A 27,042-nucleotide genomic window follows, 5' to 3' on the forward strand; every position below is an offset into this window, starting at 1 on the left:
GAAGGGATTAATGAGTGGGAAGGGTACCTTCCTTTTCCCCTGGAAATCAAGGTGCCAATACTACCAAGTGCATCCAAGGCTCTTGGTCAAGCACCTGCCCCCAGGTGCTGTGGTACAAAACAAATTAGCTCTGCCTGGGGAATGAACTGAATGGGGGCCCAAGTGGGTCCTCAGCAGTGGCCCTCCCTCCTCCTCTCACTTATATGTGGGAAAACCCATTTGGGCTCAGGGCAGTGACACCTTCTCACTGTGGAAGGTGAAAGAGCATTGTTTACTTAAACAAGATCATTTGGAAGTGTGCTTTGGTTAAAGTTCTGATGAAATGCTGTTTCTTGGATTACTTTTCATTTTTCTTCTTTGTCCGGTATCCCAAATCCATTTTGTATTTCGAGGAAATAGGAAAATATAAAAGACAATATGTACAAAGAAGAAGGTAAAATATTTTATTGTCTTGGTTTTGAAAATAATATTGTGGAGATCTCAGGCCTACTTTATTTATTTATTTTTTTTGCATGTCTTAAAAACTATTCCCAAGGGCTGCTTTTTTTTTTCTTTTTCCTCTCATCGAGATTCCTTTTATTGGATGTAATATCCCTCCCAATGCAAGCAAGCCAAGGGCTGCTTTTGACCTGCCTCCCATCCACGGGTCCATGCCAGCTTCCATTGGTGGTTAGGCCCGTGGCCTCGCCCAGTAGGGATTTATATTTGCAGACTTTATTTGTCCTGGCGGCAGCTCTGATTTAGAGTCAGGGGACCCACGTGTCTCTTCTGACTCTGTTGCTTGCATGCTGAGTGGCCTGAGGCGAGTCACTCTCCTACTTTCAAATGCCATTTCTGTGAAATGGGGAGAAAAAGACAGCCTTCTTCTCCTGCTTCCTCGGGAAGATTCTGTGTCAGGGTACAGTGAGAGTAATTTCTGAGTGGTAATACATGATTTACATGGGCGAGAGTTTTGTTTTTATTAGTGACACAAATAGACTATTTTTCTGTCCATTGGATTTGGCTGTCATACGATGGGTATTTGGTTTTAAGGGAAGTTGATGTGAAAGAATGAGCCTACCATGTCGAGTCTTGCTGCTCTGAGACATGTTTTAATATATACCATGAACTAGAAAAAGCAACTGCAGAACTTGGGTGGAACATTCCTTCCTGAATCTCTGTCACAGGAAGGGGTGCAGCAGGGCAGACAAAGAGAAAAACAAATAGAGACGGAGCACCCCAAACAGATATTTTTAAAAGGGCCCCTTTCTCTGTATTAGGACAACTACCTTGCCTTTTTATTTATTTATTTATTATTATTATTATTATTATTTTTTCGGTACGCGGGCCTCTCACTGTTATGGCCTCTCCCGTTGCGGAGCACAGGCTCCGGACGCGCAGGCTCAGCGGCCTTGGCTCACGGGCCCAGCCGCTCCGCGGCATGTGGGATCTTCCCGGACCGGGGCACGAACCCGTGTCCCCTGCATTGGCAGGTGGACTCTCAACCACTGCGCCACCAGGGAAGCCCTACCTTGCCTTTTAAGCACTATTGTAGACTGAATGAAAGGGCAGAGTCTATTAAGAGTTAGAGGTTGTCTTCTTTCCCAGAAAGAGCTACATACTACAGCCTCTCCAGAAGCAAACACTGTTGCTAGTTTTCTTTTGTATTTTTCGGAGATATTTTATGCATATGCAGATAAATAATTATATGCCCCTCTTTTCATACTATACACACCATTCTCCACCTTGCTTCTTTCACTTAATGTATCTTACAGATATCCATAGTGGGCTGCGTGGTTTTCACCATCTGTACAACTATTTTCCTGCTGATGGATTTAGGCTGATTTCTTATTTGCTATTACAAACATTGTTGTAATGAATATCCTACTCCATGTGTTTTCGCACATGTGTATCAGTATAAGTGTAGGACAGATTCCTAGGAGTGAAATTGCTGGGTCGGAGGGGTTATAATAGCCCTTTTAGTTTTAACTCAGTATTGCCCTCCATAGAAGTTGCATTGATTTGCCTCCCACCAGCAGTATTCAATGCACCATTTCTCTACACTCTGTCCAATACAGAGTGAATGTTGCCAATCTGATATGAAAAATGGCCTCTGATTACAAATTGATTATAGTTTTCATTATAAATTATTATTTATAATTATAAATCATTTAGTTTGAATTTACTCAAACTATATGAGTGAGGCTGATCTTTTCTTTTTTTTAAATGTAAGTACCATTTTAATTTCCTTCTTGTAAACTATCTGCTCATGTCCTTTGCCCTATTTTTCTATTGGGTTATTCATTTTTTCTTATTGATTTGTAGGAACTCTTTATGCATTTAAGGAAATTAGCCCTTAGTTATATGCATTTCAGGTATTTTAGTCAGTTTATCTTTTACTCTTTTGCAATGCAGAATTTTAAAAAAATTAGTCAAATGGGTCACTATCTTTATTTTATGGCTTTGATTTTGAGCAATTCTTAGAAAGCCTGCCCCACTTTAAGATTTATATATTTATGTATATCCTGCTTTCTTCTAGCACTTTCATGTTTTCGTTTTTAAAAATCCAAATCTTTAATCCATATGGAATTTATTTTAGTATAACTCTCACAGAGTTCCAACTTAATTTTGTCACAGAAAAACTTGGATTTTGAATCCTGATACTTTTACTCATTAGCTGTGTAATTTTGAACAAATAGGTTAACTTCTCTGAACCTCAGTTTCCTTATCTATATATAAGAATAATAAGCCTACCTAGAAGGAGGAGATATGGGGATATATGTATATGTATAGCTGATTCACTTTGTTATAAAGCAGAAACTAACACACCATTGTAAAGCAATTATACTCCAATAAAGATGTTAAAAATTAGCCTACCTAATGAGGTTGTTGAAAAAGTTAAATAAGATTATATATGGAAACAGCACAGTTCCTGGCACATAGTAAGTGTTCAAATCATGCTCCAAATACCCAGGAACCTGGGAAAACAGTGTGTTCATGCAACGGGGAGAAGTTCTAGGTGCATAGGATACAGAGGTCACCTTGCAACTCACCAGTGTGTGACTTAGGATGAATCACGTCATCACCTAAACCCTTGGTTTCCTCACCTGCCTAATGAATGATAAGAACCAGTTCTTGTTGGCAGGTCCAGATTAGATCATGTCTGTGAAAGCATTTGGTAAACTGTAAAGGGCCCTATGAAAATGCTGGGGATTATGGCCTGATGAATGAGGAGCAGCCACGGCACAGGTGGGTGTTTGCCATCCCTGGCCAAGAAGAATAATTAACTCACAGTAACTTGAAATTAGCAGCTGATGTAAAGCAAGTGAGCTGCAGCAGTTGATTAAAGTAATGTTTAGTAATTGCCTTCTAGTAATTAAGCAATAATGAGCTTCCTGAGACAGAACCTTGTTAGAGCAAAAGACAGATCAAACAGTTCCAATTCATCCTATACTTCTTGAACACAGCCAGTGGAGTATGCAGACACGAGTATCTTGTTGAAGCATGGTCCTTGTCTTTAAGGACAGACAGTAGGAGCAATAGATGTGTAGGCCACGGCCCCCTCCACCAGACAGAGCACCTGTGGATATGTACTTGGAGGAAGGTCCCCAGTGCCCTGGGATTGTCCAGGAGGGAGAGACTCACTTGCTCAGCCCTGTGTGCCAGTCTGAACCCAGTCCCTGGAGTCTGGCCCAGATTCTGAAGAACCCCAGCTCAGTAATGCTTTCTTCAAATATTACTTGCTGCCCTTTTTTATTCCTTGTTTGGTTGTTTTTGATGTTTCTAATGTCCTGCCCATCTTCCTCCACAGCTGGGGTTGTGCTTAGGGCCTCTGTTTCTACTAGACCTGATGAGTCAAATTTTCCCTGGGTAGGAGTTGCTAGATAAAATATAGAATGCCCAGAGACTTCCCTGGCAGTCCAGTGGTTAAGACTCCACGCTCCCAATGCAGGGGACCCAGGGTCTATCCCTGGTTGGGGAACTAAGATCCCACATACTGCAACTAATCCCACAAGCGACAACTACTGAGCCCGCATGCCACAACTAGAGGAGCCCGCGCGCCGCAACTAGAGAAGCCCGTGTGCTGCAATGAAGACCCAGCTCAGCCTAAAAAAGTATGTCATAGGAAGTATTTGGGTCATACTTATATATTAAAAAATTATTCATAGGTCCCATGTAATATTTGGAGCAAACATATTAAAATTTATTTGTTTGCTATCTGAAATTGAAATTTAGCTAGGTCTCCTCTTCCTTCCTTCTTCCCTCCCTCCCTCTAGCAACCCTACCTGGGTAGCCCTGATTTCAAATGCTATAAAATAGCATTTGACACTAATGTTTCGTGGAGGCTTAGTAGCAAGGGATGTTAAAAGGTATTAATATAAGAAAAGATTTTTCAGCTAAAGTCATGTTTGGTAAATCCTGGATTAAACAGTTAGCCAGTTTTCTTCATTGTGGAAATTTTCAAAACCTTTTAAATCTCCAACATTGCGTTATAGTATTTAGTATTTCTCAGTTATGTCACTATCTTCCCCCTCCCCCTTCCTGAGTTTTTAGGGTCATAGGAGCAAGTGTTGAGTGAAGGCTGATGGGCATTCTGGGTGTCCATTCTTTTTGTAGACCGTGAGTTCTGATTCTGGGTTTTGGGAAAATAGCACTCTGTAGAAAACAAAAAACTGCTTGTAATATTATGATTGTTTTTGTTTAAAAAATCCATAAATGAAAAAACGCATAGATGTGAGAATATATATATTAAAAAAGTTAGAAGGATGTATGCCAAAATATTAACTGTACTTACCCCCAGGTGGGGTGTGGGTAGGGAAAAAGATTTCCCCCAGGTGATTTTCTTTCCTTTTTGTTTGGCTGTGTGCTCTGCAATCAGTATATGTGACTCTTGTCAGAGGGTTGAGGGAAAAAAATTTTTTTGATTATTATATTTTTTAAAACATTTGATTATTATACATTTGATTATGAATCACTTTTCCATATATTACCTGATTTGCCTCTCAAGCAACTCAGTGGTGTAGGTTCTGATACTATCCCGATTTTAGGGATGAGGAAACTTTACACGGCTCTCTGGCAGACCCAGTTCTCATACTGCCTCTTTGGGTTAGAGAAGGGGCAGCACACGCTGTCCTGGGGGAGGGGCTGTCCTGGGAAGGGGCTGTCCTAGGAGGGGCCCTGGCGCCTGTTCACCCACCCCTTCCATTTATAGACCAAGGTTCAGACCTTGAAAGAGAAAAGGACCTGCGTGAGACACACGGTTTTTGAACGAGGACAAGTCCCCCGAGTATCATTTTCTTGGGCAGGGGCTGGGGGTCAGAAGCCAGGGCAGGGATCTGGCCCTGTGTTCACCAGAAGCCTTGACTTTATCTGTTACCCTGAGCCCAAAAGGGCAAGGGGAAAAAATGTTCTGATGTACAGCAGTGAATACAGTTTGTTTTGTTTTTTTAAAAGGTCACTTTGATAAATGGTTTATGTTGCCAAAATCACATTGCTTAGAATTTTTTTTCTTTTAAGCTTTTCATAGTACATCTTGCTTCCTTATCCTTTTTAAACTCATTTTTTTCTTTTCTTCATCTCTTTTTCCTTTTTTGAATCTTCTGTACATATCCATTTATTTAGAGCTATTGTGGTGATGATATTTGAGGTTTCGCTTGTTTATCTGAGTAGTGTTCCTGTTTATATTCCCTGTGCCGATACTTGGTTACAGGGACAAATGGTGACTGAATTGTGGATGTGGTTTTCAAGGAAAAGTCTGGGTCCAGCTCCTAAAAGAGACCTGGGCTTGGAGGGCATCATGAGGAGCTGTGCTTGTATGACCTAGAATCAGTGTGTGGTCCTTTCAATGTGGGTGCGTTGCTCCTAGACCAGGGAGGTTCCAGAACACTGCAGCTCCAAGGGACCTCAGGGCACATTCAACTGACCCTGCAGCCCTCATGACAGTTACAGCAACGCTGTCAGCCACGAGGCAGGGGGCCGCAGCATCCTATTTCAGTAGGAGCAGGGCTCTGGAGTCAGATGGATCTGTCTTTGGGTCCTGGTCCTAAGACTAACTAGCTGCATGACTTTAGGATAAACTCTTTGTGCCTGTTTCCTCTGCTATGATTAGGGATGGCAATCATAGTACCCTACCTCATACGGTTGTTGTGAGGATTAAATGAGTGAATACATGTAGAATAGCTGGCACATAATAAACATTGAATTAAGTGTCAGCTATTATTAACAATAATAGAATATACAGTTCTTAGAATTGTGCTTGGCCAGTAGCATATCTTGTGACACGTCTGCTCCCCAGAAAAGGTGCAACTGTTGTTTTCAGTTTTAGGGCTGCGTGTAACTAACTGCTACTGAGTGGGATCCCCCTCCTTGGATGCTGTCTCATCACTTGGTGATTGGTGATGCCTGAGCTGTTACATTACTTCCCAAACAGAAAGGCTTCCTCAGAGCATAGTTTCCAGAGATTCTTGTGAGCTTTTCATCCAGCAATGTGTTTTCTATTAGAAACAGAACAGTAACCACAGCCAGTAACCTGGAGTTTACAGTCCAGCCTTAGCCACAGGCAGCCTGCATTTCTAAAGAGACCAGACACTTTTTCTCCCAGAAGTTTATTTAAAAAAACATTTAACAGAGCATTAAAATAATTTCTTACAGAGAGGAGAAGGGCCTTCACTTTTTTTTTTTTTTTTTTTGCGGTACGCGGGCCTCTCACTGTTGTGGCCTCTCCCGTTGCAGAGCACAGGCTCCGGACGTGCAGGCTCAGCGGCCATGGCTCACAGGCCCAGCTGCTCCGCGGCATGTGGGATCTTCCCGGACTGGGGCATGAACCCGTGTCCCCTGCATCGGCAGGTGGACTCTCAACCACTGCGCCACCAGGGAAGCCCGGGCCTTCACTTTTAGTCTGTGGCTTGCTCCAGGTGGTCTCTACCCGAGACTTGACTATGAACATGACTCTGGCCACGTAACTCTTTGCCTTCCTGCTCTGAAGGTGCATAATTTGGGCACTGCTGACCTTCTCTTAAGAGCCCTGTTTCTCAGGTCTTTGTTTTTGGACTTTATTCTCTCGATTCTCTGCTTTGTTTCTTTGACCTCTGCCAAAGATGGAGAAGTAAATGTGTTGCAAACAATCTAAGCACAGAAAAAGAACGTGGCCCAGTACTGTGTTCTCTTTTTGTTGACTTAGGAAGCAGTGAGTTATGGTCCGCATATGAGCCACAGAGCCTCATATCTTCCTGCTCTCCTTGCACCTAGCCCTGAGATATATTTCCTTTTCACTTTTAACAGCTTTATTGAGTTTTAATCCCTGCCATTTTAGCCAGAGTCTGACCTTGGTTCTTATTTAAACTGCTACAGTGTGGTAGAAAGAGTTCTGGATTTGAAGCCAGAGGGGAAGAGAAAAAGGAAATCACATTTATTGAGTCTTACCCTTCATCATTCCATTTCTTCAGATCTTTCTTAAGATGCTATTATAAGCCAGGCATTCTGAAAGGCGCCGTAGGGCAGTGCTTCAGGGATGTGGGAGCTGGACCCAGGCTATCTGGGTTTGAATTTCACTTCCATCAGTGAAGGGGGACCCACCGTTAAGTAGGACCTTAATGACTTCTTATTTAACTTCTCCTGTGCCTCAGTCTCCCCATCTGTCAAGTTAGAATGCTAATAGTGTCTACCTGATAGGAGTGTTGTGAGGATCAATGAGTTAATAATAAAGAATGAGGTGATGATGATGATGACGGTGACAGTGGTGATGATAGGGAGGGGCTGGGGTCAGGGCTCAATCAGACAGAGACTTCACTGCTCTCATGCTGCTCACAGCTGTGTGTGCGCGTGCACGTGCATGCTGAGGGATGAACTTGGAGTGTGAGACAGATATAAATAATTAAGTACAGTAAAACTTGGCGAGTTACTATAGGGCAGGGGAGGGGACTGTGGGAGCATATGGCAGTGAGGCTTCTTTTGATGGCATGTGTACCTTCTGAACTTGAGGTCTGGCTGTTAGCTTTATGACTTTGGGTGACCCTCAATTTACTCACCTGCAAAACAGGTAACATAAAATACCAGCCTCATAAACTTGTAAAAACAAATGGAAATAGACATAAAGTGCCAAGTATAGTGCCTGGCATATAGTGAGTTCAGTGACTGTTTATGGACCCAGATTCTTTTTTTTTTTTTTTTAAAGAAGATGTTAGGGGTAGGAGTTTATTAATTTATTTATTTTTGCTGTGTTGGGTCTTCGTTTCTGTGCGAGGGCTATCTCTAGTTGTGGCAAGTGGGGGCCACTCTTCATTGCGGTGCGCGGGCCTCTCACTCTCTTGGCCTCTCTTGTTGCGGAGCACAGGCTCCAGACGCGCAGGCTCAGTAGTTGTGGCTCACGGGCCTAGTCGCTCCGCGGCATGTGGGATCCTCCCAGACCAGGGCTTGAACCCGTGTCCCCTGCATTGGCAGGCAGATTCTCAACCACTGCGCCACCAGGGAAGTCCTGGATCCAGATTCTTGACAGAGAGATATTTTTCCTTCACAGTCCCGGTGAACAGAGACAGAACCCCCTGGGCTGCCACCTGCACGTTGGCTTGGCCGTCAGTCATCTTTCCAAGGATCATTGGAATCCACATAGAAACCACCTTTGCACACAGGGAATCTACTCCTCTGGCTCCTTCACAAGTCTCAGTGCAGTGGACTCCCCTTCTGTCCTTCCACCCTGCAACTCTCAGCCCTTTGAGCTTCAGCTGGCTGGTAGGAGTGACTCCGGGCTGCTCTAGCCTCCCAGGCACCCTTACCATCTTGGGCTCGCTGATCATCCTTTTCCTCTTCCTCCAGAGTCCCTTGGGCTTGTTCTGCCTTCACCTTATGAAATGAGGTTTTTTCTGGTTTTCTCAATTTTATTTAACTTTGTTATTGTTTTTTTTAAATTTATTTATTTAATTAATTTATTTTTGGCTATGTTGAGTCTTCGTTGCTGCCTGCAGGCTTTCTCTCTAGTTGTGGCGAGTGGGGGCTACTCTTCGTTGTAGTGTGCGGGCTTCTTATTGCGGTGGCTTCTCTTGTTGCAGAGCACGGGCTCCAGGCGCGCGGGCTTCAGTAGTTGTGGCACATGGGCTCAGTAGTAGTGGCTTGCAGGCTTTAGAGCGCAGGCTCAGTAGTTGTGGTGCACCGGCTTAGTTGCTTCGCGGCATGTGGGATCTTCCCGAACCAGGGCTGGAACCCATGTCCCCTGCATTGACAGGTAGATTCTTAACCACTGCGCAACCAGGGAAGCCCTGTTATTGTTTTCTAACTTTTCTCATGTTGGTTTCAAGGGCAGAGACTGTCTCATCTCTGTATTTCCTATGGTGACTAGCACAGTGCTGTAGTAGGTACTCAGTAGACAATAATTGTTTTTACGCGGGTAGGGCTTTGTGGTTAACCAAGCCTCTTTTGTATAGTTTTTTTTTTTTTCTTTCAAATCTGCACCACAGTCCTCTGAAGTAGACAGAGCAGGTAGTATTCTTTTTAGCACAATTAAGAAACTAAGGCCTACACTTCAGCCATAGGTCCATTGATTATTTAATTCTACAGAGAAGATATTTACTGAGTGTAACTCTGTCCCATGGGCTAGGAAAATAGAGCTGAAAGACATCATCCCTTCCCTCGAGGATGAGGCAGATGTTTGAACAAATAATTGTATGAAGTTTCAGGACAGAGGAACAATGAACGTGTTTATTGGGGGAAGATCAGCGAAAAATTGAGAGAGAAAGAGACGCTTGCATTGGTCCTTAAAGGGTTGACTTCACAACACAGAAAGGGTGGGTGGGAGGGCATCCCAGATAGAGGAAATACCATGTACACAGCCTATGGGAATGAAAAGACCAGCACCTTGGGAGATACTGCAGCATCAGCAAGGCTGGCAGGAGGTGTATAGCAACGGGGTGGTGATAGAAGGGAAGATGGCAGTAACTCCCACTGGTAAGACCCCAAGACCCCCAGGGCTTGCAGAAGACTGGAAGCTTCCTCCCTTTGTTCAGTCTCCCAGTTTCTAGCCCTTCCTCCCAGAGGCACTCACAGCATGTACATAAACCACCTTTCAGCTTTGGATGGGCTCCCCTTCGCTCTGCTTCCTTGCACCCCCAGCTTGTCTGCACAGAGATTTGCAATCTCCTTTTGATGCTAAAAGAAAACATCTTATCACATGAGAGACTTGCGACCTGACTGCTTGGAAGAATAAAGTTTACCAGGTGAAATGACCTCTGTGTCATTTGCTCTTTGTGGTGTGAGGTGACAGGGAAGGAATAAAGTCCGTCTGTGACCAAACACCTGTGTTCCTCTCTCACTGGCAGGGTCACCAGAGGGGAGTGTTAAATTGCTCCTCAAATGAGTCAGCCCTGCTGTTCCCGAGGAGACAGGGTGGTGCAGCTTGAGCTCTGTGGGCAAGTCTGACCAGGCCCATCTCACTCGTGCCTGTGTTTGCCTTGCAGCTGTGTAAATGAGTATGGAAGATTATGATTTCCTGTTTAAAATTGTTTTAATCGGCAATGCTGGTGTGGGGAAGACGTGCCTAGTCCGACGGTTCACTCAGGTAAGAAGTCTGAAGTCTGGGGTCGGGTTTTTCCATCTGGCCTTCGGGGTTAGGGGATCCTGACAGGATGGGTGAGTGGTACCTACGCCAGCCTCTTGGCTGCCAATGCTTAACGAGCCCTTTGCAAGTGTACCAGCTCCATAGCCTAGTCTGGAGGGTTTTTTTCCGACATTTAAAAATTTTCATCTTATTTGAAGTCTCAGCAACGGTGAACATGACCACTATTTTCTCTGTGAAATATCCTTTGCTCTTTCTTTTCTTTTGACTTTTTAAAAAAATTGAAGTATAGTTGATGTACAGTATTATATTATAGGTGTACAACATAGTGATTCACCATTTTTAAAGGTTAGACTCCATTTATAGTTATTATAAGATGTTGGCTGGATTCCCAGTGTTGTATAATATATCCTCACAGCTTATTTATTTTATACATAAGAGTTCGTATAGACTAGAGTTTCTGAACCATTTCCAGGGAGCACGGCTCAGTGGGTCTCCACCAGCCCTCCCACGCCTCTCATGGCTTCTTTTAGTAAAAGGGGTGAGTGGTTTTGCTTTCAGTCCGCAGTATCAAAAATAGCTTATCAGATTAAAAAAAAAAAGATTACTTGTTAATAATAATCCAAAGGTGGAAACAAATGAATCTGGATGTCAAGTTAAACCTAAATGTTAACTTTTTAAAAACTCAAATTCAAATTAAACCCCTCAAGCTCCCTGCTGATGCCCTCTCAGTTCCTCCCAGAAAGCTGATCAAATCGTTTTGGTTTAGAAACAAATATGCTGATTTTTCTAATCTATTCCACGGGAATGAAATGAGAACAGTGAAGGACTATTTGAACTAAATTAAATGTTCCCTCTGGGTTGAGTCCTTATCATTTGTTCTAAGTACAAGTTCCCTTTGGGGCTGCCCTTTTGAGAATTACTGCCAGAGATTATATACCTGATTTCACAGAGAAATGGGTGGGAAATCATTCTGAGGTTGACCTTCTTCTGTGTTTTCCTGGAAAATTATGAATGGCATCCTTTTCAGGATTTATCATGCATGCATCTTGCATTTTCATAAAGTGCTAACGGGGAAGGTTGAGAATAGCTCTTCTGTCTAAGGCACAGGGCAACCTGGTGCCCAGGAGAAAACACTGGCTCGAGAGTGGAGACACGGGCCCTCATTGCAGCTCTTGCCCCGTAAGCCTGGGGAAATTCTGCCCCCTTGCCGGGCCTTCCTGCCTCCCTGTGATCTCCAAGGCCCCTTCTAGCTCTGACAGTCTGTGGTTCTCTGGAAAACTGGAGAGAGAGATTGGTTAACACAAATAGCTTGAGGGCAGAGAGTCATCTTTGGAAATGTCAAGGTTTTTCCCATGATAATGAACGCAGAATAGGACTTTTTACTAAGCCATGGCCTGGTGAAATCAAAAGTAACAAGCTGACAGGCATCTGGGCTCAGTCAACCGCCATGGCGTAATATTGGAAACTCCAACTGGTTTTACTTCCCTCTGCCATTAGTAACCTTTCTGCTTTTGGCAGGAGGACAAGACTGCAGAGACCTAAAGTTTTCAGTCCCTTTGTCAGAAGTTCCCTTGACCTTGTCTAATGACTGAAAGTTCCCTTAGAGACTTTTCAGCCCACTCTTCTCATTTTATAGGTAAAAAACTCAGGTCTTAGAGGGATGAAATGACTTATTAGCATCTCATATCATGTTAGTGGCAAGGCTAGGATTAGAATCCAGATCTTCCGGTTCACAGCGTGATATTTTTTATCTTTTGCATGTTCTAACTTCTGAGACCATAGGAGTCTGGCTTTTCTTTTTAAAAGCATAATTCTTGTCATTAGGGGTAAAAATACTTTGATTTTTAAACAGTAATTTTTACCAATAAGCACACCACCCCTTATTTTTCTTTTCTGTTTACTTTTTACCCCTCCCAGTCCCTTAACTCCCCCCAAAGTTCATATTTCATAGACAGGATTATGTTTAGTTTTGTTATTTAGTAGACAGTTAAAATGAATTGGATTCAGCTGTTTTTGAGGCATGAGGAATTGGGGAACAAAATGATGAGGGAGACACTGGGAAGGATTTGTTTTATTTTTTGGCATTTGTTATACTGCAAAACAGCTGGAGCTGTAAACTTGAAGCTTGGCAGCCTTGTGTTTGAGCCAAACCAAATTAGAAGAAAATTGATTCAATATTTGTAAGCAAAGTTGTGAATGTTTATATTTACATCTTTTGCAGACGTGCAGTGGAACAGTTTCTGTTGGTCTGATGCTCAGTCTTTTAAGTTCATACTTTAATTAAAGAACCCTCTTGTTAGGGAATGGACTTAATTAAAGATGCCCCAGTCTTAGCTCCCAGAGCTAATACAGTCCATTTTACTTTAATTTCTGGAAATTCTGGAGTATGAATGTGAAGAGGGAAGAGAAACTAGGTGAAGGGTTCTTTCTTGATAGAATTCCTTCCCACTTCAACTCCCTCCCTAAGCTTACAGGAAATATTATGTGACAGTAAATTACATTATACATGTAATTTTACTGAAATCATACCTTTCTAGTTCAGCTTCCAATTTGATGTAAAGCTTTGTTTTGAAATACTTACATCAGACCAGAGAGAAGGACTGGTTTGCCTAAGGTCACTCAGAGATCCTTAGGCTGCTGCCTCCTGGTTTGGTGCTATTTCTACTATACTGTCTCCCTGGATGACTGCTTTTCTTCAGTTATCTTCCCAGGGTCATTGGCCCTGATCTCATGTAGTTATATCTGTATGGTACAGAAATAGTTATCACTCTCAGGGCAGATGGAAATTCAGAGGATCACTGTCTCATTCATGTTTCTTGTGTTGAGTTCTTGTTTGTTTTTTCATCTTGGTTGTTCACCCCCATGGCTGTCCATGCCCTAGACTAATAGCCAGTTTGAATCTTCCTTGATCTTACCTTTTAGAGCACCTGTCCGTTTTGCCCCCACCCAGACCATCCTGATCTCATCCCTGCAGCTCCATGTCTTATCCTTGTGTCTGATTTTTCTGTTTCATTCTTTGAAGTCAGGTCCCCCGTCCTTTCCCAGTTCTCTTCTTTTACCCTCTCTGTCTGCTTCCTCCTTTCTTTGTACCCCTTTCCCCTTCCTTCTTCTTTCAGCATTTCTCTCTCCCCCATCCACCCTCCTTTCTCCTCCCCTCAAAACATACACACAAAGTTAAATTAAACAGGGTTCCCATGACACTAACCAGAGTTCTCTCTTCTACCAGTTAACTCAGCCAAAGGAAGGAGCTGGCGATGGGTAGTAATGGGGTGGGGTGGGGGGAGAATCTCATTTAATTGAAAGATTTGCTTATTGTTATTTTCTATTATTTCTGCTTTAGGGTCTTTTCCCCCCAGGACAAGGAGCCACAATTGGAGTTGATTTTATGATTAAGACAGTGGAGATTAATGGTGAAAAAGTAAAGGTAAGATACTAAGTGTTCAATAAGGGTTTCATTGTGTTGTGTGAGAGGAAGTAGTGTTTTCATAACATTTATTAAATCACCTAATGGAAACCCACACTGAAAATAACATACTCAGCCATGGCAGCTTATTTCCAAACAGAGTTCCTCTCTTCCATTTATAGGGGCAGGAAGGGGTTATGGGTGATGTGTTTACAAATGGGAAGACAGACAGAGAAGAGCTGAGGCAAGTTTGTCCTGTCTCTTGTCATGTCAGACTTCCCTGGTGGTCCAGTGGTTAAGAAATACTAAATGAGGGGTCCAGGAAGGGTCCATGATCTGCCCCGTCCCCTTTGAGGCCTCTGGATGGTTTGGTACCTGTATGAGCTATGGCGTCTGAGTTCAGTAACAGGAGAAGGGAGGTAGTATTTTTCGAGTGCCTAATATGCATCAATCCCCCTGCTACCTGTTTTTACATTTAACTTAATCCTTTTTGTAAACTCTGTGAGGTAAGTGGTAAATTGTCTTCATTTTATAGTTTTCAGAGAGGTTGAGTGACTTATTTATCCAGGGCTACACAGTTTAGCAAGGGAGGTAGGCAGGATCTGAACCGGTTTTGTGTGGGCCAGTGCACCTCACTGCCTCCCTGACAGGGGTCTCTACTGCTCTGAGAGCAGGGGAGAATGAAAGCATAGTAAGCCCATTATCTCGGAGCAAGGAAAGCGGGAGGTGATGGAAAGAAGTGTGCAGTAATTACTTGGGGGACTTTCCTGGCGGTCCAGTGGTTAAGTCTCTGTGCTTCCACTGCAGGGGGCATGGGTCCGATCCCTGGTCAGGGAACTAAGATCTCACACGCCGCATGGTGTGGCCAAAAAAGAAGAAGAAGAAAAAAGACTAAATTACTTGGAAGGAGGGTAGAGATACTGATCTTTGGCACTGTGCCCCTCAGAGTTAGTGAAATTCCATGGTCAGATCTTTCAGAGCTGAGTCCCATGGAAAGAAGGGGTGACCCTGGCATCAGCAGCACAGTGAGGACCCTGGCATCAGAGTTACAGCCAGATCCCAACCTCAGCATCCCAAGTTTGAGTCCATGTCACTTGCATCCTTCTCCCATAGGTACCTGCACGCCCACCTTCAGATGCCTCAGGAAGGGCAGAGAAGCTCCGGGGTGCTCTTACAGCATGTCACAGACATACAGAGATGTGTTTAGGATGAGGCTCCTGAGTGGGGGACAGTATCTTTCCTAGTGCCTCTTCCAGCCCTGACTCTTCAAAGGGTTTTTTGGTTTTTTTTACTGCAAAGACATCTACACCAAATACAATAGTGATGGAGAGCTGGGGGCTCTGGAAAATAAAAGCAGGGTGTGGAATCCACATAAATGCCAACTGGAAAGGTCAGAAAAACTGTGCATTGGGGTGGTGAGAAGGAGCTGGGTGGGGAGAGAAGGGAGCCAGGCGTGTGCACTCAAGAGGCGGAGGCAGGAAGAGCCACTTGTAGTTCCCTCCTGTTCCAGCAGAGGCAGGGGGTACCATCCCAAGGAGCTGGGTTAAGGTAACTTCTGTTTTAGGCATTGTATTCCCAGATGTTTGGGTTTCCCATTTATATACATATATATGTATGAGTTCATTCCTTTGACCAGAAAGGTTCATGCCTGCCATATGCCAGGCCCTGGGAATAGATAGCAGTGAATAAGAAATGGTCCCCATTGTTAAAGAACAGGCTTATTTTTCCTTCCTGAATCCCCAGATTTAGGTATTACATTTATGCCACTTTCCATGAACCATAACCTCATTTTGAAGTACTTATTATACTCAGCTAAAATCCATCTTTTTATAGCATCTAACTCTACCACGAGACCACAGGCTCCCCAAGAACAAGGTTTGTATCTTACTCATCTTTGTATCACAGCACAGTGCCCGTTCCCATCATCACTTTAGGCCTCTGGACCTTCGTCTCTGAGAAGTGAGAGTTGGTTCATCTCCGAAATCCAGTCCTAATTAATTTGCCTGGGATTTTTTCTAGCCGTATATGTAGAATCAAGATAGAAAATGACCCTCTTCAACCACATTAGTCCAAGGGTCTCATTAACACTTGGACACGTGAGGAGAGCAGCCCAGGCTTCACTAAGGAAGCAGTTGTTGTCTTATTATTGTTGGTGTTCTTTAACATTTACTGAATACCTCTTCTTGGTGAGAGTTAAGTGTCTTTTTACTAGTAGTTTGCAGGCTTTCTCAGGGCCCCATAGAACCAATGGAAAGAGAATCCACCCGTGGTTTGTGCAGGATCACCCACCTGGCGAGTGGCAGGGCAGGACCAGAACCCCGGTTTCTCTCCTGACTGCTCATCATCCACCCTCAGCCTCTCCTACAAGTCCCATTCTTTCTAGAATGACTCCCAACATCACAGGCAGCTAAGCAAAGGTGATAGAAAGATTCTCATAGCTATTAAGTCTTAGTGCCCAATCAGTAGAGGCAAAGTTGAGGAAGAGGCCCTTCTCTTAAAGTGGTCTGTATTATGAAGGTGACCTTGGGTAGAAAATATAATTAAAGCTTATATAGAATTTTCTCCTAACCACTGATTTTTTTAGCCTATCATAAATTAATGAGTAATAAGCAAAACTCTAAGCTCAGTCTATGACATTTTAACCTTAGGAGATTAATTATAATAGAAGATTTGCTGGATTTTTCTCTCATCAGGTATATACTGCATAGATAGGAAAGTCTTGAAAGTATGCATCTGTATTTCCTCTCTCAGCCATCTGTCCATCCTTTCATTTATCCAGCCATCCTGTGTTAGGGTGGATGCTTTGTGCCAGGCACTGTGTTAGGTAAAGCATCTTTGTTCCCTAGTAACTTACTGTCATCTTGCTGAAACGTTTCATCTGTGAAATCTTCTTTAATACTCTGCTAATCATTTAAGCAGAATGAATCCATCCTTCCTTTGTGATTCCACCATCCTTTGTTCATTCAGTTAGCCATCATTCCAATGTGTCCACCACATACCATGGCCTGTTTTAGGAAGGCAGTAGGGGTATAAGGTTAAATAAAAGGCAGCCCTTACCCTTAGAGAACCTAGTCTAACAAGGGGACATAGTAGTAAACCAACGATTGCAGTACGTTCTTGTAGCAGAGGCAATAGAGGTGTAAGTGGTGGTACAAAGAAAAGAGTAGACAACGGTGCAGCCCCATACTGGAGGTGAGAGTGGTTAGAAAGCCCAGGGCAGTGGTATTGAGAACATATTCATGGACATAAGACTAACACCAGGAGACACTCTCCTGCTGGCCCCTCTTTAATAAAACATCTCATATGTTACCATGGTTAGTCAACTATGTATTCATCCTCCCTGTACTAGGAGCTTTTTGAGATCAGGGATTGTGTTTTATTTATCTTTGCATCCTATCTGTGCTTAGCACAGTGTTCTGCATCTGTTAGTGACCTATAAATGCTGAAAAAGAGCAAATGAATTGCAGAGAGAATAGTGAAACCAAGTTGAATAATAAAGGCAGTGGAGTATGGATCGCCTCAGGAATTAACCATAGGGCTAGAAATGGGCAGCCTCTTTGGGAAAACAGCCTACATCTCAGCCAAGACATACAGTCAGTATTCTAGAAAATATCTCAGTGGTTTTCATTCTCAGAGCTGTTCTCAAGATGTGCCAGTCATGAGAACATACTGATTTCTAATGATTGGCAGTACTAAATCCAATCACAAGTGTTTCTCGAGGCTCCGTGCGGCATTAAAATAATAGTCTCTTGTTCTAAGACACAGCCTGGCAGAGGGGAACCATGTCCCTAGGTTTGAGGCAGAGAACAGAAGTAGCTTTTGTCCTGGCAAAAGCTGTAACATCTGTATGGTCGCCTTCAGCATACACAGGCTTTCATGTACATCATCAAAGGGCAGCTGTGACTCCAAATCAAAGGAGAGCCTGTGTGCCACTGACTGGTGGCAGGAACCACCGGTCACTCATCAGTCTCCTCAGCTAAACTGGTCTGAGCAGAGGGTGATACCAACTGCCTCATCCTCTTTGGATGCAGATGTACATTTAAATCAGTCTCTGGCAGCAAAGCAGCACGGTGTATGGACTGAGTCCTCTCCTGGGAGTCAGAAGGCCTGGAGTCTGTGTCCCAGCCTTGCGAGTAACCTGTTAATGAAAGAGAGGCATAAACTTGCCTCCCTCACTGGGTTGTTGTAAGGATGAAATGAGACCGTGAATAAATATTTGAACATTTACTCTTTGCCAGACACTGGGTTTGGTATAGGGGATAAGGGAGAGTAAAATGGACCCCAGCTTCCCCCTCATGAAGCTTTCAGTCTAGTGAGGAAGACGGTTCTGAAACAAGTTATTACAAGTAACTAAGTGATTCAAGTGTGTCAGGTGCTGTGAGGGAGAATTGCAGGGTAGGTTGCAGGAGAGATTATTTGGGGGTGGGGATGGGGAATCTGGCCTAATCTGAAGGTTCCAGAAGGTCTCCCTTGAGGAAATGATGTTCTGTTAATGGGGGTGAAGGCATTTTGTGACATGTGAAATTGATGCAGTTAGAAGGGAAGATTGTTGTTGGTGTGATTTTTCAAGGTCTTGGATTTGTTCTGCACTCAGCAGTCGCTCTGGGGAAGAGTTCTCTTTCAGAGGTCTGCTCTGTGCAGGGAAATTCAGGTTGAAGTGAGAAGTGTTTTGCCTTCTTTGTTATTAGAACCATCAGGTAAATGACTTCAGCAAGTTTGCATATTATTAACCTCTTTTTATAAAGAAGCCACCGAAGCCCAAAGAGATTAAATGACTTGCCCAAGGTCACAGAGCTTACAAGTGGTGGAGAGAAATTATTTTCTTTGCCTGCCATGGCATTGTTCCTGTTTTCATTAACAAAGATAATACCTTAATATATTCATTTGAATGGATTTTTTTTTTCCCTCTCCAGTTGCTGACTGAAATGCCAACAGTCACAGTGACAGCTTGCCCTGGATCCCGACTTTTGTAATTGGGCATGCATTATGATTAAGAGCAGGGACTCTGGGACCACACTGCCTGGTTGAATCAGCTCTAGGACATATTGGCTGTGAGACACTGAGCAAGTTAATTAATCTCTCTGTGCCTCAGTTTCCTCATGTAAGAAATGGATATAGGAATAGTACTTACCTCATAGAGTTGTTGTGAGGGTTAAGTGAGTTATTCTATGTAAAGTGTTTAGAATAGAGCTTGGCAAGTAAGTGCTCAATAGTTTGGTTGTCTTTTTTAAGATTTTTTATAAAGAATAGAAGGGATTGCTTATGACCAAAAGGAGAACGTTTGAAATATGTTATATGAATGCAAAGCTTTAATAAGACATAGGAATATACTTTCTGATTTAGGAAATAAACAAAATGGAAAATTAAAGATATGAGCAATGAAGAGTCTACAGATAAAAAAAGCAATTCTCATGGGAAATAGGCTTATAATAAAAATTAAGTAGATTATAAATACCCTAATTTTACCTTTTAAATGAAGTTATACAAAAATAATCTAAATGCCTTAAAAAAAAAGAATAAAGGGGAAACTCAAAATAATTTAACAAACTAAAAAACAAAAATCAAAGTGAATCCCTATCTTTAACCAGGCTCACCCAACAAATCTTTAAAAAAATTGTAGGTGCCTTTTTCTTGGGGCAAAAAATAACCATGAAATTATCTGGGTGAAGGTGCTTCTGTTTCTAAACTAAAGCAAGGCAGTGCTGTCTTTCTTTTTTGCTTCACCAACCTGATCCTTCTCTTATGCCTTTACAGCTCCAGATCTGGGACACAGCAGGTCAAGAGAGATTTCGGTCCATCACCCAGAGTTATTACCGAAGCGCCAATGCCTTGATCCTCACCTATGACATAACCTGTGAGGAATCCTTCCGTTGCCTTCCTGAGTGGCTGCGGGAGATAGAACAATATGCTAGCAACAAGGTCATCACTGTGCTAGTGGGTAAGTAAGGACTAATGAGGAGGGACATTGATTTGTGAGCATCAGAGAATTTAGAATCACATAAGGCCACATGCCTTGGTACCTTCCGAGAGTATAGTCTACAGCTGTATAATTCATGTGGTCAACATTCAGTTCTTCTAAATGAAATTGAAGAGAAAATGAAATAGATCCTATCCCATGGTGATGGTTTACAAAAGTAAAGTAGAAAATGTTGCTGATTGATTTTCCTATCAGTGCAGGCTCTAGGGAAGAAGGTGGATTGCCATGAAAGTTATGTGGGCTGCTAAACATTACAAAAAAATCTAGGCCATGGAAACTGCTGGTCTAGAAGTAAAATATATCTACGTTGATAAGGAATTCATTATTGAAGCAATTATTTTTTGCCTAAAAAAATGGACTTTGGTTAATTTTTTCCCTTCTTACATTTATACTGATTTGAAAAATTCTAATTTTCAGAAATAATAAGGGAAATTCTGCAGTTTGTTTCCTCTTGTAGGAGGGTAGAACCTCTATTTAGTATGGGGGGAAAGCAGAAAATAACCCATGGTTTTTTTTTGTGGTGACAAATGCACCCATTAAAAATGAAATTGCGGCGAAACAGATTAGATTGTTAAAAATCCTCTACTGGTGATGGAAAAATGTTAATAATATTTGGTTGTTAAAATGTTTTCTTCCTGAGAATTCCCTGTCAGTCCAGTGGTTGGGACTCCGAGCTTCCACTGCAGGGGGCACAGTTTTGATCCCTGGTCAGGGAACTAAGATCCTGCATGCTGTGCTGTGTGGCCAAAAAAAAAAAAAGAAAAAGTTTTCTTCCTAAGAAGGAACATTGTTGTATATTCTAGAAAGACCTGAATTTTGGAAATCCAGTAGAGAACCTCAGAAACATTAAGTTAAAAATCATGGTTAACAGTAAGTTAAACACTTTATAGAAAGCGTTATAGCTAGTGTATATGTGCCAGGAATCATATTAGGAATATTATGTGTCATGATCCCAAATTTACAGATGAGGAAAGCAAGGCTCAGACAGGTGAAGTTCTTTCCCCAAGGTCACTCAGCATGTAAGACTGACTTCAAAGCCTGTGTTTATCCAGCTGTAACGTGCTGCCTTGTAACAGATTGCTGGACTTTTCCTTCAGGCTGCTGGGTTAAGTATCTGCCTCTCTATGAGCTAATGCTCCATGCTCGGTCCTGAAAACCCTCCTGCACAATGGAGAACCTTTGCTGTGAAGAGCTTGAAAGACCTCCACTTTGGACATAAAGTCCTTGAGAACATGAGTCAAAGCATTACTACTTGGGATTCTATATAAAGGAAGTTAAATGAATGTATGAGGGGACATGATCAGTCAGCTCAGTATGAAAGAGGCACTACCTTTTTTTATTTTTTTTTCCCTGGTACACGGGCTTCTCACTGCTGTGGCCTGTTCTGTTGTGGAGCACAGGCTCCAGACGCGCAGGCTCAGCGGCCATGGCTCACGGGCCCAGACGCTCCGCGGCATGTGGGATCTTCCCGGACCAGGACACGAACCCGTGTCCCCCGCATCGGCAGGCGGACTCTCAAGCACTGCGCCACCAGGGACGCCCGGCACTACCTTTTTATTTATTTTTTATTTTTAAAAAAGTTTATTTATTTATTTATGGCTGCATCGGATCTTAGCATGCAGGATCTTTCGTTTCGGTGTGTGGGCTTCTCTCTAGCTGTGTGTGGGCTCCAGAGCACGTGGGCTCTGTAGTTATGGTACATGGGCTCAGTAGTTGCAACACAAGGGCTTAGTTGCCCCGTGGCATGTGGGATCTTAGTTCCCCAACCAGGGATTGAACCTGCTTCCCCTGCATTGGAAGGCAGATTCTTAACCACTGGACCACCAGGAAAGTCCCAGCACTGGCCTTTTTTTTTTTTTTTAACATCTTTATTGGAGTACAATTGGTTTACAATGGTGTGTTAGTTTCTGCTTTATAACAAAGTGAATCAGCTATACATATACATATATCCCCATATCTCCTCGCTCTTGTGTCTCCCTCCCACCCTCCCTATCCCACCCCTCTAGGTGGTCACAAAGAGGGGTGATCTCCCTGTGCTATGCGGCTCCAGCACTGGCTTTAAAAATTTTTTTTATTATGGAAAATTTTAAATATAAGCAAAATAGAGAAAACAGTATAATGAACACCCATATACCCATTTCTCAGATTTGACAATTAACAACTCATAGCCCATGTTATTTTATCTTTTCCCCATCTCTTCTATCTGCCTTCCCCTTCAGATTATTTTGAAGCAAATCCCAGATGTCATATTAATTCAATTTATATTATTCAGTGTGTATCTCTATAAAAGATATAAAATTTTTTAAAAAAGAGAACCTAACCACAATGCCATTTTCACAACTAAAAAATATTAATGAGTCCTTGATTGACTCATCCATCAGAAATTTATTCAAATCAAGATCCAAATAAGGTCTGTATGTTGTAATTAATTTTTATGTCTTTTGATTCTCCTTTTAGCTATAGCTTATCCCTCCATTTTTGCTCCCTGGGAATTTATTTGTTAAAGCCTTTGTTTGTCCTGTGGAGTTTTCAAGTCTGAATTTTGTTATTTCACCCTGGTGGTATCATTTGATATGTTCCTCTATCACCTAAATTTGTGGCAGATATGTAGGTAAATCTAGAGCCTGGTCAGATTTAGGTTTTGTTTTTCGTTTTAGCAGATATACTTTATAGTTGGTATTCCAAGGTACTGTTCTCATAGGACAGTCAAGAAAAATGCTTGATTCTTTCTTTTCCATTTATTACTTTCCAAAGTAATGAGTTGGTTCCCTAGTCTTCCAAAAGCAACTGTTGAAGTTTGTTTATATTTTGAATATTGCTATAGATTTAAATATATTTGATGTATTCTAGCCCCTTGCAATTATTATTATTGATGCTTCAGTTGTTCCAACTTTGACAGTGGGAGCTTCTTCAACTGGGCTCCTGAGTCCTTTTGACATGACTCAGGAATCTTTGATAATTTTCTTTATTTCTGGGATGACAAGTGTTCGAGGCACATCCAGTGCATTTCCTACCCCAGACCTGGAATTAGGCATTTCTTCAGGAAGCGCTGTTTCTTTTCAATGGGAAGTTGTATTTAGAGGCTACAACCAAGGTGATAGGAATCGTCTTTACTAGGTGATGGTTTTTAGGCTTTTCAGTGGACAGAGCTGGTGTGTGTGTGCGTATATGTTGAATTCTGTGGCATCCACAGGGGGTTGTCTCATTAGGCTCTGTGAAACGTTTTGATTGACGAGACTACCATAGACCACATGGTATCACAGTCACTTAGAAGGATACAGGACAGGAAACACAGCTTAGTAGTAAGCCAGCATCAAGCATTCCTCTTCAGTGGAAGCAGCCCTCATAGCAGTCCACAGAGCTGTCCAGGACCTCCCGGGACAGTTCAGATGTGAAGGGAAAAGGCTCACTTCAGGCAAGTGCAGGATCTGCCCTGGCTAGAAGCCTCAATGCCCCATAGGAGCCCATCTCTCTTGTAACAACCCAACAGGCCTAACTTTCAGGGTCTCTTCAGATGAAGAATCATCACACTCAGGGAAGCCTAAAGTTAAGGCTTTCCATTAGGTATTTATAATTCATACATAGAATTCCCAGGCCAGATGGAATTTATTAATCAAGGGTCACTTTTACCATGAGCAATGTTGGGAAGTAACACAGTTGGCATATCACCTTTGTCAAATTTCCAAAACAGAAGTTGAAAATTTTTTAAAGATAAAATAACACCATGAATTATTCACACTGATACTTCCATTTGTAATTCAGGACTACAGAAATTTTACTTAACCTCATTAATCTTATATCCGTATTTCCTTTCTCCCATGCTAAAAATCCCTGTCCTAATGCCACTGGCATAATTACTCATTTGCTTTATCCCTTAAAACAGGTATAGTAGCCCCAGATAAATGATGCCAACACTACCACCGACAAGATAATTACTGGACAGTTCAAGATTTTTTCCTTCAATTCTTTTTGTCCTTAGGGTATGTGCCACTGGGGATACATGGTTAAATTAGTGGTTAAATTATCTTCAACTCACCTGAAGTAGTTCCTCTTTGTGTGGTTATGCCACTTCATGATAAACAGGTTCATTTGTTTAATTTTGCTTTCAACTTTAGGAATTGCTTTTTAAATTTAATTTCATATTAATTGTGTAATCGTGTAAAACATTGATAAGATTCTGAAGTCAAATCTATAAAATGAAGTATATTTAGAAAGGGCTGGTTTTCATCCCTCAAGCTTGTTCCTTTCATAGGTAACCATTATCTTTAAAATTAAAATTTTGTTTTAGTCTCCCATTAAAAAAATAAGAATAAAGTGTATTTTTTCATCCATTTTTCTTAGAGAATTGTATATTATATACACTTTTTTCAACTTTGCTTTATTTGCTTAACAATATATCCTAATGTCTCATTCCATGGCAGCCTACAGAGATATTCCTCATTGCTTTTTATGGTGCTAAGTAGCTCCAAATAACTATGGATGTGACATAGTTTATTCAGCCAGTGCCCAACTGATGGGCTTTTGGGTTGTTTCCAGTTCTTTGCCATTACAAATGGCACTGGTATTTTAAAATAAACAATCCAGGAATCACAGTCACATTTGTTTTGCTTTACTTGCCCATCTCTCTGGTTTGACTTCAGATACGAAGTTGAATTTTGATGTTTCCAAACTTGCAAAAAAGTCAAATGACGATTTCCTCTTTGATTTTACCACTATTTTAGGCAACAAGATTGATCTGGCTGAAAGGAGAGAGGTCTCCCAGCAGAGAGCTGAAGAATTCTCAGAAGCTCAGGACATGTATTACCTGGAGACCTCAGCCAAGGAATCCGATAACGTGGAGAAACTCTTTCTTGACTTGGCGTGCCGCCTCATCAGTGAAGCCAGGCAGAACACACTTGTGAACAATGTATCCTCACCCTTACCTGGAGAAGGGAAAAGTATCAGCTATTTGACTTGTTGTAATTTCAACTAAAGGCTGAGGCAAGGAGAAGCAAGAGGAATCAGCAGTTGCCCTGATGGGCCACCAATTGCTGGGGAGATCTGGCGATGACTATGGGTCCCGCTCTAGGACCTTCTGACTCCTGTGGGCTCCTGAGCTTACAAAGCATGGCAGGCCAAGGGCCTCGTCCACAGGCCAGCATTAGCAGAACATATAATGGTTTCACCCTTTTGCAGTCTGGAGTCGGATCAAGGAGAAAATTGCACTAGGCGCTCCATGATCTGCAGAGCATGTTGCTTTTGTTTTTTTTAAAAAAGCAAGTAAAACGCATTCCTGAACACAGTCCAGGGGGAGACGTACTGTAGGGATCCCTCCTGCACGTCAGTGGGTGCATGTGGGGGCTGCTCTTTAGGGCTTCTGGGGGCCCTGGTTTTCTTGTCTACCAGGTAAACCAAAACTGGGAACGCCAAGTCCTGTCTCTGGTGCGTGTTGATAGCTCCATGGAGATTTTGAAAAGTGTTATTTCTCTTTTCCATGGGCACTTTCAAGAACTTTGGGATGTAAAAATGAAACGAAACCTTTACCCGTGACAACAGTAGCAATCATTGTTTTATTAATGTATACAAGCTCCATGACTCCTTTTGGTGCTAATGATTCCACTCTTTCACAGACCAAACATTTTAGTACATTGATGTCCTTAAATACATTTCATAGAAATAAAAACGAAACAAAACAAAAAAAAGAAAAAAGGGAAGTCCATTAATCAGCTGTCTTTCTCAAAGTCTCATTATCACCTTTTCTAGGGTAGATTTGTTGGGAAAGAGAATACTTTCCTTTCCTGTTCCCCTCTAAATCTCTACCACTTTCTTCTTCAATTCTCCCATCTTTCCTGCCCTTTAAGTAAATGAAAAAGTTTGAAAAATGGAAAAAAAAAAAGAGAGAATGGTAGATACCCTAATATAAAAGATTAGCTCTAAAACATTATGAGTAGTGTGAGAAAACAGACCCGATCTGACCAAAATACTGTGGATTAATGGACTGCCGTGCAGAGTTCCAAGCAGAGCACAGTCCTTGATAGCAGGTCACATCTTTTACTTCCTGGTACTATCCATCTTGGACAGACCAAGGCTTAGGATTTTGTAGAAGTTTTTAGTACGGTAAGTGAGAATAGCAACAGATGAAAAGTCTCACAATTTTTGTATCTGCAATGATAACCTTAGAAAAATTCTGCTTCTAGAAGCAGATTGAGTAGTCATTTGTCATCTCCTTGTAGTAATATTACTCTCTGACTCATGACCATTCATTCTTTCCTGTTTCTTTTTCTTTTCCTCTCTCTCTTTCCTGGTCTTCCCTTTTTACCTCCTCTCCTCCTTATCCCCCTCCTTCCCTCCCTTCCTTATATACATGTGTTACTGCAAATCTCCAATTCAAATGGAGGTATATATGCCTTTACTTAGCCAATTTAAAAACAGAACTCAAAATGGAAGCCATGCTGCTGAATATGTGTTACTGTTTCTTCAGTGCCATACTTTGATACCTTCCAATTTGTTCACTGATATAAATGCAAATTGGGAAAATAATTAAACCTATTTGCTGTTGATGCTGTCAGATGTTTCTGTAGCTTGCTGCTTAGTATAATTGAGGGATGAGTAATGGGATAAGGATATGATACATAATTCCACTGTTGCTGTAGATGGTGGCAGTCTTGGTCCTGATATATTGATGTGTGAAAGCTACTGAGTTTTAAAGCAATGAGTCATGTGGAGACACAATATTGGTGAAGCCTTTCTAGCATTTCCTTAGTAGGTTTCAGAGCGACCTATCTGCACATGGGGCCTGTACATATTGTTTAAGGGACTGATACTTATGGTTGGCCTCACCACGCTTGTCCTGATCCTATGGGTAAGAGAAAGAGATCCCAGAAGTTTGAAATGCTTTTATTTTAGAACCTATCTCTATAGGAAAGAAAAATCATTTTAATAAACACCAAACAAAATAATTTATCATGGTTGCCTTTCCCTCCCCATTTTCCCCACCAAGCCAGCAAGTAAAGGTGTTCAGAAAAGTTCATCAAAGTGGGCAGAAGAACTCTTTTTAAATGTTGAGGAAATGTCCCTAAGTTTAGGTTTACTATCTGTCATTTAGGGCAAAAATCCAAAGTCCCCAGCATATCATGACTCAACTTTGTCTCACAGCAT

General features: G+C 42.0%; 1 protein-coding gene across 2 annotated transcripts in view; it reads left to right on the forward strand.

Annotated features, from left to right (window-relative positions):
• The window catches only part of RAB30 (RAB30, member RAS oncogene family), an 80,592-nt gene extending 53,823 nt beyond the window's left edge, over nt 1–26,769 (forward strand). The window contains exons 2-5 of one of the 2 annotated variants that reach the window (XM_082660806.1): nt 10,425–10,525; nt 13,866–13,949; nt 19,683–19,866; nt 24,627–26,769. In XM_082660806.1, the coding sequence (XP_082516932.1) occupies nt 10,433–10,525; nt 13,866–13,949; nt 19,683–19,866; nt 24,627–24,877 (612 nt within the window). In that variant the 5' untranslated portion in view covers nt 10,425–10,432 and the 3' untranslated portion in view covers nt 24,878–26,769. Of the gene's footprint in view, nt 1–10,350; nt 10,526–13,865; nt 13,950–19,682; nt 19,867–24,626 lie in introns of those variants that run through there. The other variant, XM_082660805.1, reaches the window with a different exon arrangement.
• The last annotated feature ends 273 nt before the right edge of the window (nt 26,770–27,042 follow it).

Source organism: Grampus griseus (assembly GCF_964374135.1).
Source record: "Grampus griseus genome assembly, chromosome: 8".
NCBI lineage: Eukaryota > Metazoa > Chordata > Mammalia > Artiodactyla > Delphinidae > Grampus > Grampus griseus.